Here is a 19,247-nt window from a genome sequence, read left to right on the forward strand (position 1 = left end):
CAAGAAGGGCGACAAATTGGACTGTGAGAACTACCTAGCGATCACTGTCCTCAATGCCGCCTACAAAGTGTTGTCCCGAATTCTACTCCGCCGCCTAACGCCACAAGCAAACAGATTCGTGGGAAGTCATCAGGCCGGTTTTATGGAGGGACGGTCAACGACGGGCCAGATATTCACATTACGATAAATCCTCCAAAAATGCCGGGAACACCAAGTCCCTACGCACCATCTATTCATCGACTTCAAAGCCGCATACGACACGATCGACCGTAACGAGCTATGGAAAATCATGGACGAGAACGGCTTTTCCGGAAAGCTGATCAGACTGATCAAGGCGACGATGGATGGAACGCAGTGCTGTGTGCGGATCTCGGGTGAATTGTCGAGTTCTTTCGAATCGCGCAGGGGGCTTCGACAAGGTGATGTTCTATCCTGCATGATGTTCAACGCGGCGCCAGAAGGTGTTATTCGACGAGCGGTGGCGAAATGCGGGGCACGATTTTCAACAGATCCAGTCAACTCTGCTTTACCGATGACATTGTCGGCAGATCATCTGCGGCGGTGGAGGAGGTCTGCCGCAAACTGAAACGCGAAGCAGGAAGGATTGGGTTGATGATTAATACGTCCAAGACGAAGTATATGCTGGCCTGCGGATCTGAGACCGACCAAACCCGCTTGTCCAGCAATAACAAGGTCACGATCGACAGCGACGAGCTGGAGATAGTCGAAGACTTTATCTATCTGGGCTCACTGGTGACCGCAGACAATGACACCAGCCGTGAGATCCGGAGGCGAATTATCAGCGGAAGTCGTGACTACTATGGACTCCACAAGCAACTGCGGTCGAGAAGACTTAGCCCTCGCACGAAGTGTAACCTGTATATGACGCTCATTAGACCGGTTGTTCTCTACGAGCACGAGACATGGATATTGCTCGAGGAGAACCTGCGTACACTCGGAGTATTCGAGCGACGAGTATTAAGAACCATCTTTGGCGGCGTGCAGGAGAACGGAGTGTGCAGGCGAAGGATGAACCAAGAGCTCGCGCGACTCTACGGCGAACCCAGTATCCAGAAGGTGGTGAAAGCTGGCCGGATACGCTGGGCAGGACATGTTGCGAGAATGCCGGACGACTGTCCTGCAAAACAGGTGTTCGCTAAGAATCCGGTAGGAACAAGACGAGCGGGGGCGCAACGAGCGAAGTGGTTAGACCAAGTGGAGCGTGATCTGGCGAACGTGGGGGGCCCGAGAAATTGGAGAACGGTTGCCATGGACCGAATGAATTTTAGGAATTATGTTCGTCAAGTTATGTCATGAGACGGAATACTATGTAAATAAATAATAATAATAAATAAATTCAACTCTCACAGTCGCGTACAAGTTGATTGTTTACATACCACTTGGAGTATCGTGGTGGTTAAAACGGTTTTATTTGCGATTGGAAAAGTTCTAAATTCCGTGGATCACTCTTCGTGTGGTCAGAAGGCATTAATTTCTGAGGATCAATAGGAGTTACTTCGTGGCAGCGGTCTGGACAGTGGATTTTTATAAGTTTTCTGTGTGAAAATAATCCAGAGTAAACATAAACACAGTAACTTGCATACAAGTTTGGGGGCAAGGTTAGCTCTGTAATGGCGGAGCAATATCGGGAACCTCCCGATAGGAGAGGTGGTAATAATCCAAGTTTTCCTGAATGGATGCTGGGACCTGACGATCTCGGCGAAACCCAAATTTTACTAATGAGGGCCAAACCACAACCGGACGGTAAAGGTGAAGATCGGCTTCCCTCCAAGCCCTTCATGATCGCGCAGACAATTCAACTGGCAGTAGGCTACCACGAAACTGCTAAGATTCACACATCGAAGGAAGGCCAAGGTAGCAGATACGTGTTTCGTACGACATCAAAGAGCATCTCAGAAAAACTAATGTCCATCAAAACCCTATTAGACGATACGGAGGTTGAAGTGCTATTACACCCTTCACTTAACTATGTTGAAGGAGTTCTCTTCGATCATGATACCATCAATGAAGAAGAAAGCTTTATCCTGGAACAACTTAAATCCCAAGGGGTGACGAAAGTTAGGAGGATCACCAAAAAAGTCGGAGAAGTAATGACTTTTCAAGCATCCAAACGGCCGGAATACATCTTTTATGGCATGATTAGGACAAAAATTCGCCCTTACTATCCCTCACCGATGATTTGCTTTCGCTGTGGACAATATGGACATGGGAAAAACAAATGCCCTTCTCAGAGTCCTATATGCTTGAAATGCTCAAAAGTTCACACCCTTGAAGAAGACGAACAATGCGCTAACGAAGCTTACTGTTTACACTGTTTTGAGAACCATCCCGTTATAGCTAGAAATTGTCCGAAGTATCAAGAAGAAGTGGCTATAATCAAACTAAAAGTGGACCAAGGTTTAACTTTCAGTGAAGCGCGTACGGTATTCAAAAATTCGTGTCGAGCAACCACTTTCAAAAGCGTCGTGCAACAACGCCTATCAGTTGAATTAGATGAAAAAGATCGAACCATTCAAATCTTACGAGAAGAACTAGCTGCAGTAAGGAACGACTTACGCAAACTCCAAGAAACTTTAACTCAACAGTCAGTTACACCCAGCACAAGTTCTTCCCCAATAAAACAACCTACGGCCACTCAATCTACAACTGCTACAACTTCACACAGTATCAGTCCTGATACTGGTCCCCAAACTAAACAATCCAGTAGTAATAACACCACCGGTCAGGCACCAAGATTATCTCGCATAGACACAAAAGGCTCCCATTCAATAAATAAACCTCATCAGTTAAGGAATCACTCACAACAAATCCGAAACGTTAGCCAAAAAAGAACTACCACCCCTCCCACACGTTACGCCAAAAAAAGGAAAGACTAACGGATCCCAATCAACGAGTGGATCATCTCCAATGGAACAATGATGGCCCATCTTTCTCATCTTACGAACTATAGCCCAACGAATAGCCTTTCAATAGATCAAATATTCAACATCAATAATCAACAAAACACCACGGAGCAGGATACCCTCTCTCACCAGCGGGCTAACCCTTCCCGTTGTTTAAGAAAACGTCCTTACTCGACAGTCTTGCGTTTGCCTTCAAGACCGAACGAGTGGTCTGGGCAAAGAATCAAGGACAATTATGAACCAGTTCTTTCATCTAAAACACCTGCTAACGTCGCCAACAACACCCCACACTGTCAATCAAGGATCTCATCGGAATATGTACCAACGGCAAACTCCTCACAATATGATCTAGAATCGTCGAATACCCAGCTTAGGCGGTTTCCAGCAACCAAGCATATTCCGGTGCCAACAGCTAGCCAAAACAAACAACTCGATCTCCTAGACTCGTCGAACATCCATCCTGGGCGGAATCCGGCAATCAGGCATGTTCCGGTGCCAACAGCTGGCCGAAATGAACAAGAATATTATATGGACACACTGGCAGTTGTTGGCACTGGAAGCTTGAACTCTCCTCAGGCAAGTAGCTCTTATAGTTTCCATTATGATCATCTGGACACTTCAAACATCCATCTCGGGCGGAATCCGGGAACTGAGCGTGAACTAGTCCCAACAGGCCGGCTCGAACAAGACACATCACATCATGAACTCGTAGATTCGACAAACATTCATCTAGGGCGGTTTCCAGCAACCAGGCATTTTCTGGTGCCAACAGCTAGCCAAAATGAACAACAAAAAAACAGTGGTAAAATGGCAGGTGTTGGCACTGGAAGCCTGAGCATTTCTCAGGCAAGTAGATCCCACATTTTTCAATCAGCAAACTCTTCCGCCGCTTCTTCATCTTCAGATCTTACTGAACCATCTTCGAAATTACCGAGTACTCTGGCCATCCAATGGAACTTAAACGGACTACGATCACATCGGGAAGAACTTCAAGTACTTCTCACCACATACCAGCCTTACGTTGTATGCTTGCAGGAGATTAACCTACCACCGATCAGAACTACTTCTAATATCTTAGGCCCAAAGTATCAACTTTTTACTAGTTCATGTTCTACACATGGCAGGCAAGGTGCGGGTCTTGCTATAAGAGTCGGGACACCATTCGAACATATTGAAATCCGAACAAACATTCAAGCCGTGGCTACTAGGATTTTCATCCCTTTAGCTATGACCGTAGTATCAGTTTACCTGTCACCTAATGAGGATAACGCATCAACCAAACTCAAGGAATTGATTGAAGAACTACCTAAACCTATCCTTCTTTTGGGTGATCTCAATGCTCACCACATAGCATGGGGAAGTCGAGTTTCAACATCATCGAATGAAGCAGGTAACCGAGGAAAACAAATAATGCTTATTATTATCGACACCGATATGATAATATTAAATGATGGAACACACACTCGAATGGACCCAGCAACCGGAAAAACACAAGCATTAGATGTTTCGTTATGTTCTCCATCCATATTATCAAAACTGAAATGGAAAGTAATGACAGATTGCTGTGGAAGCGATCACTTCCCAATCCTGATAACTTTAGGACAGGACTCGCCTGAACCCATGAAACATAGGAACTGGATCTACAGTAGTGCTAACTGGGAACTTTACGAAAGGTTAATCGACCAAAGCATTAATCCCAATGACGTGATAGACGTGGCTGAATTCTCCAGTCGTATTGTAACAGCTGCTCAGAAGTCCATTCCTAGGTCCAGTGGGGAAGTTGGCCCAAAAGCAGTACCTTGGTGGAACCCAGAAGTCGCCTCTGCAATAAAAACCAGACGTAAATGCCTACGAGCTCTGAGAAGACTCAATGATGATGATGCTGGAAAACAAGAAGCTTTAAATCGTTTCCATGAAGCACGGTCAGTGTGTAGAAAAGTCATTAGCGATTCTAAACAAAAAAGTTGGGACGAATTTGTACTAAGCATCGGTCCCGAAACACCCAGTGGACTTGTTTGGAATAATATTAACCGATTGAGAGGCAAACGACAAACTTCTTCAATTATTTTTACTACCTCAACCGGAGCTACAAACGATCCACAACAAGTTGCCGAGACCCTAGCCGACGAATACGAAAAAAGATCTACTCACCCCAACAGTACTACTATTATGAGTGACATTCCAACCCCCCAATTCTATTTCGATCGTTGCAACCGGTCTATGTCATCGAAACAATATAACAAGGATTTTACCCTAGAAGAACTTCTATGGGCTCTCGATCGATCCACAGGTCGTTCTACGGGACTCGATAACATCGGATACCCACTTTTACAAAGACTTCCAATAACAACTAAAGTAGCTTTACTTAATTTTTATAATCGACTGTGGAGCAAAGGAGAGTTTCCCGATGAATGGAAGGAAGGAAAAATCATTCCGATTCCAAAACCCGATGGGGATCGTACCAATCCAGATGGATTTAGACCCATATCTCTTCTAAGTTGTTTCGGAAAAATTTTCGAAAGGCTTGTAAACCGACGATTAATAACAGAGCTGGAAGACAATCAACGTATTGATAACCGCCAACATGCGTTTCGAACTGGTCGTGGAGTCGACAGTTACTTTTCCCAATTGGAGCCACTGATCAAACCAGCAGAGGATGAACATGTGGAATTAGTGTCCCTGGACGTATCAAAAGCCTATGACACTACGGATCGTTCCACTGTTATCGAAACACTTAAGAAATGGAAAATTTCAGGACGATTACTCTCTACCATAGTGAGTTTCCTATGCAACAGGTCTTTCCGGGTATTAGCTAATGGTGCACTATCATCTAACAGAGTTGCTCAAAATGGTCTGCCTCAGGGTTCGATACTTTTAGTAACTTTGTTCTTAGTTGCTATGCAACCGATATTCGACGGAATCCCATCCGATATCTCCATCCTCCTTTATGCAGATGATGTTCTTTTGACCTCCAAAAGTACATGTAGTAAAACGGTCAGGAAACGTTTAAGAACTGCGGTCGCTGCTGTAGCTAAATGGTCCTCCAAGGTTGGTTTTTCTATAGCACCTAAAAAATCGAAACTTATGCACATATGCACTTTGAAACACTCTAAGAAAAAACGTGCGATTAAAATCAACAATATACCGATTCCTAGGGTCAGAAAAATGAAAATCTTAGGCCTTCTCATAGACCAAAGACTTAACTTTTTACAACACTTCCAGTCAGTTAAGAGAAGTTGTCAACTAAGACTTAACATTATAAGAGTACTTGGTAGAAATCTTACCAGAAGTAACCGTAACACACTTCTCAAAGTTGGTATGGCACTTATAGTTTCTAAACTTCTTTATGGTATTGGGCTAACAAGCCTAAATTTCGACGCGATGAACCAATCGTTGTCATCAACATATAATGAACTTATACGATTAGCCACTGGGGCCTTCCGGTCCAGCCCTGTTGAATCGATGATGGTCGAATCTGGATGCTTACCCTTTCATCTCCTTACGACCGAACGTCTCTCAACATTGGATGTACGATTAGCCGAAAAAGATTTCATTCCTGAAAATATTCCTCTTCATTCCCGGGTAAAAGATGTATTACAAGTAACAGCAAACCTGGCTCTACCAGAGGTATCAAAGGTAGAATATTGCCATAAACAAAAATGGTACTCTCCGAACTTAAATATTGATCAACAGGTACGCAAACACATAAAAGCCGGAACAACAAGCACTATTGTCCGTCCTGTTTTCTCTGATTTCATTTCAAAATACAGCGATCATGTAAAAATTTATACCGATGGGTCGAAGGAGGACTTGAAAGTAGGAGCCGGAATATTGATAAATCAAATCGAGGAAAGCTTTGGTCTTCCGGGAATCTGCAGTGTTTTTTCGGCAGAAGCCTTTGCATTGAAATACGCAGTGTCTAGAGCCAATCCACATGAAAACACTATCATCCTAACTGACTCCGCTAGTTGCCTTGATGCATTGGAACTAGGAAACTCACCACATTCATGGATTCAACAAACCCGTACAATGTTAAACAATAATACTAAAATAACTTTAGCCTGGATACCCGGTCATGCTGGGATTCAGGGTAACGATGTGGCAGACAGATTAGCCAAATCAGGAAGAAACGAACTATCTTCTACTATTGCTGTTCCTGCTCAAGACATAAAACGATTCATCAAATACAAACTAAGAGAAAAATTTGAATGCACGTGGAGTTCTTCAACAAATTTCCTACGTAGAGTTAAAAAATTCACCTCCAAACCAACTGACCGTAAATGTGCGGCTGAACAGAGGATCTTAAGCAGACTGAGGATAGGTCATACCCGTTTAACCCACGCTTTCCTATTCGATAGGAACTCCCCACCTGTTTGCCAATACTGTGGAGTACAACTCACTATCCAGCATATTCTTGCTGATTGCAGGGGATTTGATTCAGCAAGGCAGAACAACAATATCACTGGAGATATTTGCGATATACTTAGTTACGACCCAGCAAAAGAAAATGCTATTTTAAGATTTCTTAAGGATGTTGAATTGTATAACAAAATTTAATAGAATTAGGTAGGTTAAGAATTTCTCGGACACGAATGCCAAAAAGTTGGTAAAATGTCCCAAATTAAATAAATAATAATAAAATAAATAAATAAATAATAAGTTTGGAAAAGGAACGGCGGTTAAAATAAAGAAAACAAATACTACTTTTTAACAAATACTAAAACTTTGATTTCAGACCTTACCTGGTGTATTTATAACTTTTGAGTATTTTTTGGTCAACCGGTTTCAATTCTACCATCCAATTTTTAGAAGACATATTATAGAACTGTTTCGTACTGCGTATTCAATCAAATGATGTCTAGGAATTTTAACATTGACCACTCTTCACAATAATTAATGCGATGATTGTGTCCAAGAATATAATATTCAAATAAAACTCAAATAAAACCTTTTTCAACTTTTTCACGATAATGGCAACTTCGGTTAAGATTATTTGTTTTCGATAACTTCAAAAAACTATCAAATAATGGAACTTGCAACATTAAAGAACAAGTACCTACTCATAAATCAGTGTGTATTTAAAAAGCGAAAAAACAAACATACAATTGAAAATATGGAAAATGAGCCTTCAACATGGTTCAATAAGATTCGGAAGACTTTTTAGAAATTTCTAAATAAATGAAATTTGAATAAACCATTGTACAGTAGACTGAGTCGATTTGGGGTCATTTTTGATTTTTTCAAACCCTGGGGTCTTAAATGCTTCATCTTGGTCCAAAACTCATCCATGATTTTTTGTAGAATTTTTGAGTAACGTTTACATGAGTAAATTTGAACTATTAGGTTTGTATGGGAAAATTGAATATTTTGTACTGAAAATTCAACATCATTTTTGTTTCTTCTGTGGAACAGAGCCAGCCGACAGTTTTTGTGCCAATTTTAAAAATTCCGAAAGGAAATTTTCCGCTGAAAACTTTTTTGTCTAATAAGATACGAGGTTAAGGCTTCGACAAAGTCACACAAAAAAAAAAGCATAGTAAAATTACTAAATTCGTGGTTTAAACGAACAACAGGCGACCATATTTTTCAGTCAAATATGTTTTGTTGTTTATAATACCTTACGCATGACTATTTTACCATGTGCTCAATTTGGCTGCGCATAGTAAATTCGACTGCGTTTTAGTGAAATTGTCAATGAAATGATGCATTGTTTTACTTCGTCCCTAGTAAAATTAATATGTTTCATGATGAAACTAGTATGTGTTATGGTAAAGATTAGGAGGAACGAGGAGCTTGATTGAAATAGTAAAATTACTATGTATGTTTGTTTGTTTATTTGCATGCATGCATTATGACATTATTTGAAACTTGAAAATTCACACTTCCGACACACGTCGGTCAATGTTAGTGTGTTCTCCCGATGCTCTGGAATGATTTTCAAAGTTATGTAACTATAAAGCAGCTCAAAATTAGTTTTTTTACAAACGGGTTTGATGATTAATGATCCTGAATAAGGGTAAACAACAAGAATGTTTACCATAGTAAAATTATCATACGCACTTATGTTTTTGAGTCAAATATGTTTTGTTCCCAAAGGTACGATGTGCGTAGTATTTTGTTGATATGAATTGGTGCCACAATGTCAAAATTACTATGCGGACGGTAGTTGTGATATAAATTATGATGAAATTATCATGATCATAGTATTTTCGACAACAAACATTGAGAGTTATCGAAAATTACCAGGTACATAGTAATTTCAATATTGTTTCATGCGCACTTTCACAAAATTGATGTTAAATTTTTTGTTGTTGAAAATACTATAGCGCTGAAATGGTAAAATTATCATGACAGCGTCTTTGGGATGACCACTCAATTTTTTTTCCGTGTTGGCACATAAACTGTCAGTTGGCTCGGTTCCACAGGGGAAACAAAAATGATCTTAATTTTTCAGTACAAAATATTCAATTTTCCCATACAAACCTAATAGTTCAAATTTACTCATGTAAACGTTACTCAAAAATTCTACAAAAAATCATGAATGAGTTTTGGACCAAGACGAAGCTTTTAAGACCCCAGGGTTTGAGAAATTCAAAAATGACCCCAAATCGACTCAGTCTATTGTACAGGGAACCATCCTGAAAAGAGGGATGATCTCCAAGAGATTTTTATTAGATGGGGGATGGGAAAGATAAAACTCAGTTTTATCATTTGAATATAAACAATATTTTATTCAAGCTTCCTAAAAAATGATGGGTGAGAAAAATTTTTTTTGGTACGATAAATAAGCATTCAAGGGAAATTGTGTTGAATGTCTATGAATTAAAATAACTTTAAGTTTGCCAAGAATATGGAAACGATAAACACATTGAATAATCTCAATAAAACCTTTGAAAAGACTTAAAAAAAAATTACATGGCCAAATATGAGTCAAATTTCTTATAATGATGAATATAAAGCTTTTAAAATTTGGAAAAGTCAAACGACTTATGTTGATTTATATTTTATGTGCCCGGCTGGGTGGAACCAGCTAGTTTACAATAAAATAGAAGAATAAAACTTCAATTATAATGATGAATTAATCTGAATAGTAAATGATAATTTACACGAAATAAGCAAAAAATGACTAAAATGAATTTAGTTAGAAAGATTTTTAAGACAAAAATGACAAAAATTATGGAAATTTCAAAAATAACAAAAACGACCAAATGAACAAGTACGATAAGTATGAATAATATTTTTTCCATTTTTATCATATTTCTAAATTTAACCTATGTAACAAAAAAAAACTTAAAAACGATTTAAATGGCTAAAAGTGGCAAAAATTACAAAATGTGAGTGAAACAAAACTAAAAATGACAAACAAAGACGTAAATTTGTCAAAAATTCGCGAAAATTGAAAATAATCACCATGACGATTAATTATTATTTGTATTAAAAAAAAGAAAAACAAATACATAAATATAGGAGAAAATTTCGGCACAGTTCATTTTTTTGAATTCTCAAAGTGTTCGGTTGTGTTTCCATAACTGAAAGAGATCTTTAATTATAATATTTTTAATGTTTTTTCCCTCCACAAAGAGAGTACCTATTTCAAAATATTTTTAAATTTGAAGTGTGTTTCTTGAAAAGTTTCTTAAATAACATTTTTAAAACGTTGAGCAAAAGCTGGCCAGTTGAGAAAAATATTGAAAAATTTAACGCCCCTGAATGGAACCTGATATTTCTCGGAATTCGATGATGTGAATAACTTCCACTTGTTTCATGACATTGATTTTGGAAACTTAAGTTTAACTTATGAAAATTCTATTCGACAAACTTTATTTCTAATGCATTACAAATTTAAAATAATGGTTTAATAAGACTTCAAATTAGAAAGAAAGGTTCCTCAAAACATTTAGATTCTCGATAACTTAATAAATGGATAAATTGTGCATTCTTATTGTCATCATCAGAGGAAGCAAATTCATAGGAAAGTCATTCCTAAATCTTTAAGGTCATTTTATAACGTTTGTTCTGACGACGTCACTGTTACCCTTTTCACGGTCACTTAGCTAGAAGGCCATCATCCATTGATGATAAATCGGATCCGTCGTCCGGAGAAGAAAAGGTCCCATTTGGTACTTATTTCTTTCTTATCAACTCAGCGCCACTACACCGTGCTGTTGCATTCTCGTCCTGGTGGCTGGAGGAAGCCTTCGATTTATTGACATTACTGGGTACGCACATGGTGACACTTTTTTCTTCTTTCACGCCATTCATTCATTCATTCAGATCCGTGGATGCAGGATGTTTTAGGTATAGGTACAATATGCTCGTGTTTAGGTACAACGAGGCGGGAAAAGCGTTCGTTATCAGCCGGTTGCAGTTCTGCGCACATAATTGAAATCAATTGGTCTGTGAAATTAGAGAAATGAAATTTTCCATCTAATCGCCGGTTTGTCGTTTAGGATGAGGTTTTGAGGTTTTCCTATAAAATCTGCTTTCAAAGCACACAATGTGACAGTTGGTTCGAAGAAGTTCAAAAGCGTGTTAGGAGCCTTTCAGCAAGTGCAAGTTAGTGTGGATCAGGATATTTTCATACAATGAATAAACTCAAGGTGAGCTCGCCGTTGCTGTTTCTGGGCACCACTGCACTGGTTTTGTGCTTAGTGCAGATCATCAGTGGTCTCCAAGATTGTGAATTCTGCAGCGGTGCGAGATTATGCACCGATCAGCTGGATGAAAGCCGTTTCTACTCGGATAGACGCGTGGATCGATTGGATCAAGATCAGGAAAAACGTCTGTTATTGTTCAACCGGGAGAACGAGCGCAATGTGAGAGGATCAGACAGGCGTGGACTTGACCGCATGGAACAACGGGGAAATGATCGTCGGGAGGATGAGCGTCGGGAGGATGAGCGTCGCGAGAAGCGGATGCCTGTTGAACGCGCCGAACGAGAGCAGCGTGAACAGGATAGACAGTTGGATGAAGCTCGTGACCGTCATGAAGATCGACGGGAAAGGCAAGACAATCGTGAAATGGATCGCAGAAGCGAACGTGCCGAGGAACGAAGAGTGTCTCGTGAGCAATTAGATCGGCAACGAGATAACTCTCGTCGTGAACGTTCGATTGATCGACGTAATGACGATGACGGACGTGAACGTCGCCAATCGTCGGATGAACGACGCGATGTTGAAGAACGTCGTCAAGAAAGAGATCTTGACCGCCGTGACCGACGTTCAGAAGATAGGATGGAACAAGAAAATCGGGATCGACGTGAGCGAATGACCAATCGAGCAGCCCGAAATGATCGCGATGAAACTCGTCGTGTGGATAGACGTGAAAACGAACGCGTTGAACGCGATGTTGACCGTAACGAGCGAGATATTATGAGTCGTCGCCAGAGGAATGATTCAAGTGAGTATATCCTTAATCGATACCCATTACGACTTGTTGTGGCTTGAAACATGCAACTGAAAATACAGGTTAACACTCAAAGTTCCAAAGTCCAGAAAAAGGTCGTTCCTAAAAATTCAAACAGCTATAACTTGCAAACCACTGATCCAAATTTCACAACTTTAGCGTTGTTGGATTACTTCAAGTTATTATACTGCTGTGATCATTTGAATCCGAGGAATGTAATGATTTATAATTTGCTGTATTTTTTGTGAAATGTTTTCAAAACGAAACAAAATGCGTGTATCTAACATACAATTGTTTTGATCGAAATACTTTCTTTGAAGAAATAAAGGTAATTTAATGGTGATTCATGAAAAAAAAAAAAAAATAAAAAAAATCATCGTTTTTTATTGGGACTAAGACGATCTGACCGCTTAGCCTCCTCAGCAAGTACCGTGAAGGACCCAATGGCCGCGCATTTAACCTATGATGAATGATCTCTGTGCCGTACAAAAATCGTTTTTTGTGCGATTCCGAAAACAAAAGCACTGACACGTAGTCAAACTTACGTTCTTTAAGGGAAAAATTTAAAAGTGAGAGATTTTTCATTCTAACGTCACAAAAAACGCGAATTTGTAAAAAGTGTTGGTGTACTAATGACCGCGCACGCTTATGATGCTTGTTCCAATCGCCGCTCACAAGTGTACCAATGGCCGCGCACTTCTTAATTTGGTTTAAACAGTGAATAAGGTATCCAAACAGTTTAAAATCCAGTTTACATAGCTCTCAGGCTCATTGCGATTATTCTCATGTAAGGATTTTCAAGATTCACTCAACAAATCTCGCGTGAGCTTTCATTACGTCGAATGAAACAGAAACACCGAACCGAGAAAAACGCTTCTGAAATTTGAAGAGTGTTTTTCAAATCCTATTTTTATTCCTTCGCCGATAACCCTTCAAGAAATACGCAATATTCATGGAAACTAATTGTGTCAGATATTCCACATTATGAATTTAATTTTTTTTGCAATTTGTAGAGCTATTTTTTAATCATATAGGAACATACGACATATTCAAACATAAATCGTTCATACGTCTGTACACATTCGTCGTTTGGAGGGGAAATTTGCACTTACGCCCAAATGTTCCTGATGCAAATGCTATGGGAAATTTTCAATTTTCTCGGCGTAGTGGCTGTTTAATAAGTGAGATATCATAGTGTAGCGGTATTTGGTGAGTAAATGCATAATGAAATGTGTGAATCGGGTGCGACATCGGTCAAACCAGCTCGCTGCTGCTGATCAGCTTTCTGTTACCGATCAGCTGGAGGGGAAATTTGTCTCATTCGTCCTTTGATTCATTCAACTTGCAATTACGCCCAAATGTTTCAGAGGCATTTACCGGTAAATTTTCAATTTTCTCGGCATAGTGAATGTTAAATTAGTGAGTTATCGAGTGTAGCGGTAAATTTATTAGTAAATGCGTAATAAAAGTGTGAATCGGGTGGTTGAGTGACTAACAGCAACAGGCTGCTGCCGATCAGCCTGCTGCTGTTAGTTGTTATGTTTGCTGCTACTACAGTAGTTAATAACTGCTGTTCGGTTTCTTTCCCTTGCTGCATTATTTTACAGCGTTCGAAAGCCTTGAGTATCGATTTAAGAACGCCTGGAAACAAGAATCTGAAATAATATTTATGACCAGGTTGATATTCTGATTACCCCTACCTGTAAACACTGTTTGCTCATGGAATCCATAGCGAATGTGCTAGGTTTTTCTTCCTCTGAGCATTCGCCGTTTGGAAGAAGGGACGTAAGCAACATTGAAATGGGCAAGCAATGTTTTGTTTCATTCGTCATTTTGAAAGTCTTAAATTTTATACATTAAAAGGGTTTAAATTGATTGTTTCATATATCATATAGGTAGATAATCTTATAATGAAGTTTTTTAGTGAATATCTCAGTTTTTCAAATTTTGTTTCATTCGACGTAATGAAAGCTCACGCGAGAAATACCGATTTGTCGTCATTGTTTTGTGAAACCGATCTAGTGCAAAATTAGTATGAGGCGCCATTTTTACAAAGCATTATTTTGTCGGAAGATGGAACAATGTTTTCGGTCCCGATTTCGATGAATCATCACAAATTCGGCGAGCTGTCTGAAAATCCACGAGGAAACTGAAAAACTAAAACTAAACAGATCCGGATTGCTATCTAACCTCAAATTTCCAACACTTTGTAGCAGTTTTTATTAAACAATTGTTTCTTCTTACACTGTTTCAAAAAATTATGCTTTTTCAGCCGGTTATGTGAAGGAAAACATTGATTGGAATACTTGCCTGTGAATCTTATGTAACCTTTGTGAAATTCCGAAGAAGTTCTCTAAGTTTAACTGCTGATAAATACTAGAACACTATCCGTGCGCGGCAATAGAAGCATTCGAAAATCAAGTGTACCAATGGCCGATCACTACAAAATTGTCATTTTTTCCGCAACAGAACCTTCAAATTGTTCACTTTTTTTCACAATTGATTCATTATACAGCAACAAATAACTTACGTTCGAAAATTTTTGCCAAGGTGCTCGAATTAAACACAAAAAACTGAATTACAAAAAGGGACCCGTTTAGCTCACTTGCTAAGGATGACAGAAAAAATGGCATCCGACAAAAACGATGTTTGTTTTTATTTTTTCCTGACCTCAAAAAGCAGAATAAATTTATTTCTAGTATGGCAAGTGAAAGATACGTAGCGGAGGTATCCGAAAATGCGAAACATAGAAATTTTCGTTGTTGAATTTCGGGGAAAATAAAGATTAAAGTTGAAAATGCGCGGCCATTGGTGCTTTCACGGTAGCCTTTGTTTGACGGTTTCCAGTGATACTTCTTCGTTCACACTCTCAAGAGCCGTGACAAGCGGATCATAGGAGTCCGGAAGTATGTTGAATAGTTGGGAAACGACATCTTCCTCATCCATTTTCGCTCCTGCCGTCTTCAGCTTCCGTACTAGCCCTTCAAATTCGACCAGATGGTTTCGCATGTCACCACCTTCCTTCAACCGTAGCCTGGATAACTGCTTACGGGTTATGGTCCGATCAGCAACACACTTTTTGGCGAAAGTAGTCTCAAGACTTTCCCACATTTGCTTGGTGGTAGTCTTTTCTCGCACAACCTCGAGGCATTCATCCGCCAGGCAGGTCACTAATAAGGACTGCCCCCTTGCATCCAAAGCTTCAAACGCGGCCCTTTCAGCACCTCCTGCCGGAGTTTCTCCGGTCAGCACTTCGGAAACACCTGCTGCCTTCAAGTATAATTTCACTCGGTAACTCCAGTTCGCGAATTCCGACGCGTTTCCCCGGAACTGGGGGATTCCGTGCGCGAGTTCCTTCACGGTGGTGCCCATAACCTATTGGAAACGGGACGATTAGAGGATCTCTGTCGGAGGATCGGATTGGCCGATCGAGAGGGGGTATAATGATGCAACGATCGCCCATCTCTACGCAAGCCGTTGCGCGGGTGACAACCAGTCAACTGTTGGTTGGTACTACGCCGCGTTTTTCTATTTCCTGCTATCATATCCAAAACGTCATTCAGTCTACACGTGAAATACAATTCTCGCTCTTCAAGTTTAACCACGTTTATTCTTTTTAATTCGGTCCGATCGTCTTAGTCCCAATATTTTTAGTAAGAAAATATGTTTCTACTTTAATCTTGGTAGCTGTCAGTTTGCTCAACTACCATGCTACCCACCCCCACAGGCCTTTCATTGCCTTTCTTGAAATTTAAAGTTTTCGGCAGTATATTTACATGGTATACATTTTGTTGCCTTTTTAAGATGATTTGTATGATTTATAACCGTAGTACATATATAAAAACCAAGTTTTGCTGACAGTTTTTCCAAATATTTACAGAAAAATACTTCTGAATTTAAATTTTAATAAAATAATAAACTCATCCAAAAATTATTGTTTAACGAATATGAAAACTGAAGAATAAATAGTTGCAATTAATAAATGAAAAGTTGTATACAACTTATATATCAAGCCCGAGGAAAACCACCTAACGTCCCGGTGAGAGATGCACTAGCGGTGCTAGATTTGGACTACATGTTCGAAAACTATCTTTTTCTAAAAGCTATCAATCTTTGTCTATAATTCTTTTTATTTTAATATTTCCGTTTCTATCTTCTTTTTATTTAAACTAAAAGTGTTAAGCTAAGCAAACAATTGTAAAAACAAAAAAGAGTTAGGCTCCTTAAAACCTGAAGGTACGAGCCGTTTCAAATAAATTTTTATCCGTTTATCCAAAATTTAATTTTGTAGATGAACGTGAGCAGGAACGGAGAGTTAGGGAGGCGCGTCGCGAGGAACGTGATCATGATGGAGGACGCCTTTCGCTAGAACGTGCTCGCCGAGAATCTCATGAAGACCGCGTGGACAATCGCCGCGAATCCCGTGAAGACCGCATGGAAAATCGCCGTGAATCCCGTGAAGATCGCATCGACCATCGTCGGGAGCGAGTTGGCGATGCAAGCCGAACCACTTTAGATCGCGCTGACAGATTAGTCACAGACAACACCGAACCGGAAATCACCACCCAGCAGGCATCCGTTCTGTGGAATCTAGTACAGGGAGCTTTAATTGCTTTTATCGGAATTCAATTAGTTAAGAAGCATGAACGCAATGGAGATTTGAAGTCTCACAAACTTGGAAAGTTTGTCAACTTCCAAGATCTCGGCGTTACAGCTCACTAACTCTGTTAATCATATACAGATTTTCGCTATGGAAAATGGCTTCCGCTGGGTCACACCTGAGCACATCTTATAAACGCTAAAATACAGTTTATTAGCCGGCTTAACTACTAAAGGCATATTATACGTACCTATACACATGATAGTGATCATTAAGAAAACCAAAACTAACATCACACCGAGTCAGTAGAAAGAATGCGCAACCTCACGATTTCAGCACGATACCATGCGAGCTGTTCGCTTTCCCTAAACACAAGAACGAAGGATGTCCTCCGTTAACTTTTCTTTACACAACCAGTAGCGATGATGCTTCGATGTCCAATTCTTAAGATATTCAAACCAATCTTGAACTTAAGCAAGAGTATCCATTTACCATGTATATATCATTTCAAACAAAAATGAATGGCCAAATCAAGAAAATGCGTGTGATATCGATAGGTTAAGAACGGGAAGAGACAACGACGACATGATAAGAGAAGATATAACTTTTATTTTACAACATGTTGATGCTTTTCAGTTTATAAATTCCTCACAACCTGTGAGGTGTACAAATCTCATTAAGTACACTTATTCAAACGATCAAAACTGCTGTTGACAACAACGAACACAGGAACCAATCTAAGCTAACCACAAAAAGGGAATCTGTTATCATTATCATTATTATCTTAATGGCGATTCAATAAGCCGTGGAAGTATATCATTGTAAGTACTGAATTGTAATCCTCACAAAGCAGTAACATAACCGGTAGATGACCATGTAGAAGGCTTCAAAATCTATGTGCACTTTAGTCTATTATTGAAAAAGAAATATACATTCTACACATCTAATCGATTTTTTTATCGTGTTTCTGATGACTAATTTTGCCCCTACTTTCATAACAGTCCCATATGCAAATACGAGCAAGCGAGAAAATCAGCTTTTTCTGTTTTGGAATACATTTTTAAATCGTGACCACAGCTTTCAGCATAAACAAAAATCGTTTAATGGAATATGGAGGATCGAAGTAAGCCTTGGTCGAGTGCGGTCGTGTTTTTTTTCGCTCGTACAAATTTTTCGCGTTTAAGCTTCCGAGAAAAATGAAAATTTAGATAATAATTGGTTGTGGAAATGAAAGCTAGTGTATTCGGAAGATTTTCGTCTGGTCGCAGAATTATTAGCAAGAAATATTCATTTCAAACTCACGGTCGGGGGCGAGATGAGGATCAAAGCGGTTCGTTTGTTTTCGAGAGCTTGTGTTCTGATTATTGAATTATATTCGAAATCGAGATTAAAGTGTTCGGGAAGTGTTCGGAAAAGTATTTTTAATCCATAAACTATAAAATTGTAGCTCTTTGTGTCGAGAGAATGAGGAAATTAGTTTTTTTTATCCAATCTTGAAGAAATTTAACAAGCTGGAATCGTTTTCCCCCTTTGTGCTGTCCCGTCGCTGTCAGCTAGCTAGCCGGATTGCTATGATGGGATGTATTTGCTATTTTACGATGTTAGGCACCCAAAGCCCCCAAAGTTTAATGTTGTGTTTCAATTTAATGTATTTCCTATTCATTTGTTACAAAAGAACGATCGTAAGTTTTGAATTATTTAAAGGTACACATTTTGTGAGTGCTTGGAGTTATTTTGATGAATAATTGAATTTGTGCCAGTGACATTTGATAATCAATGTTCGACGAATATTTCGAGCCGCGATCCGCTAAAGCGCTGCACGGAACTGGAAATCATAGCGAGCAGACTGGAAAGAGGAATTCACCATCAATTAACACAGGCCAGATGTTTTACTTTTATTTGGTGAGTTCGTTCCATGATGTTTATTTTACTTACATGAAGTTAAATAAGGGTTAGATTCTGAGTGTTTCCACCCTTAATTCTTCAGATTTAGGCTTTATTTGAATATTATCGACTGCAGGGAATCGATTCCAGAAATTTTGTGGCACAGAAATTTCCAGAATTTTGTTCATTCATGGTTGAGTGTGTTATATTATATGTTTCATGTTTACGGATTGATTGTTTGTGTGAAACATTTTCGCAAGAAGTTTTAGCTTTGGTGACCAGGACACAATTGAACCATTTAAAGTTTTGAATTTGGACTATTATTATAGTTTATTTCTTTCTATTAAAAGGGTTAATTTACAAAAAAAAACCTTTCGAGTTCGTAACAGACCTCGAAGGGTTTTATGTTCTATTAATATTTCCCTATTTTCTTT

The 19,247-nt window shown here is 39.3% G+C and overlaps 1 protein-coding gene across 1 annotated transcript; it reads left to right on the forward strand.

Annotated features, from left to right (window-relative positions):
* The first annotated feature begins 11,406 nt into the window (after positions 1–11,406).
* On the forward strand, positions 11,407–17,876 carry LOC129747449 (U1 small nuclear ribonucleoprotein 70 kDa-like). Its single transcript, XM_055741682.1, has 2 exons — positions 11,407–12,323; positions 16,621–17,876. Exons 1-2 carry the CDS (start codon positions 11,510–11,512, stop codon positions 17,049–17,051), a joined length of 1,245 nt encoding a protein of 414 aa, XP_055597657.1. The 5' UTR covers positions 11,407–11,509; the 3' UTR covers positions 17,052–17,876.
* The last annotated feature ends 1,371 nt before the right edge of the window (positions 17,877–19,247 follow it).

This window comes from Uranotaenia lowii, chromosome 2 (assembly GCF_029784155.1).
Source record: "Uranotaenia lowii strain MFRU-FL chromosome 2, ASM2978415v1, whole genome shotgun sequence".
In the NCBI taxonomy this organism is placed as follows: domain Eukaryota; kingdom Metazoa; phylum Arthropoda; class Insecta; order Diptera; family Culicidae; genus Uranotaenia; species Uranotaenia lowii.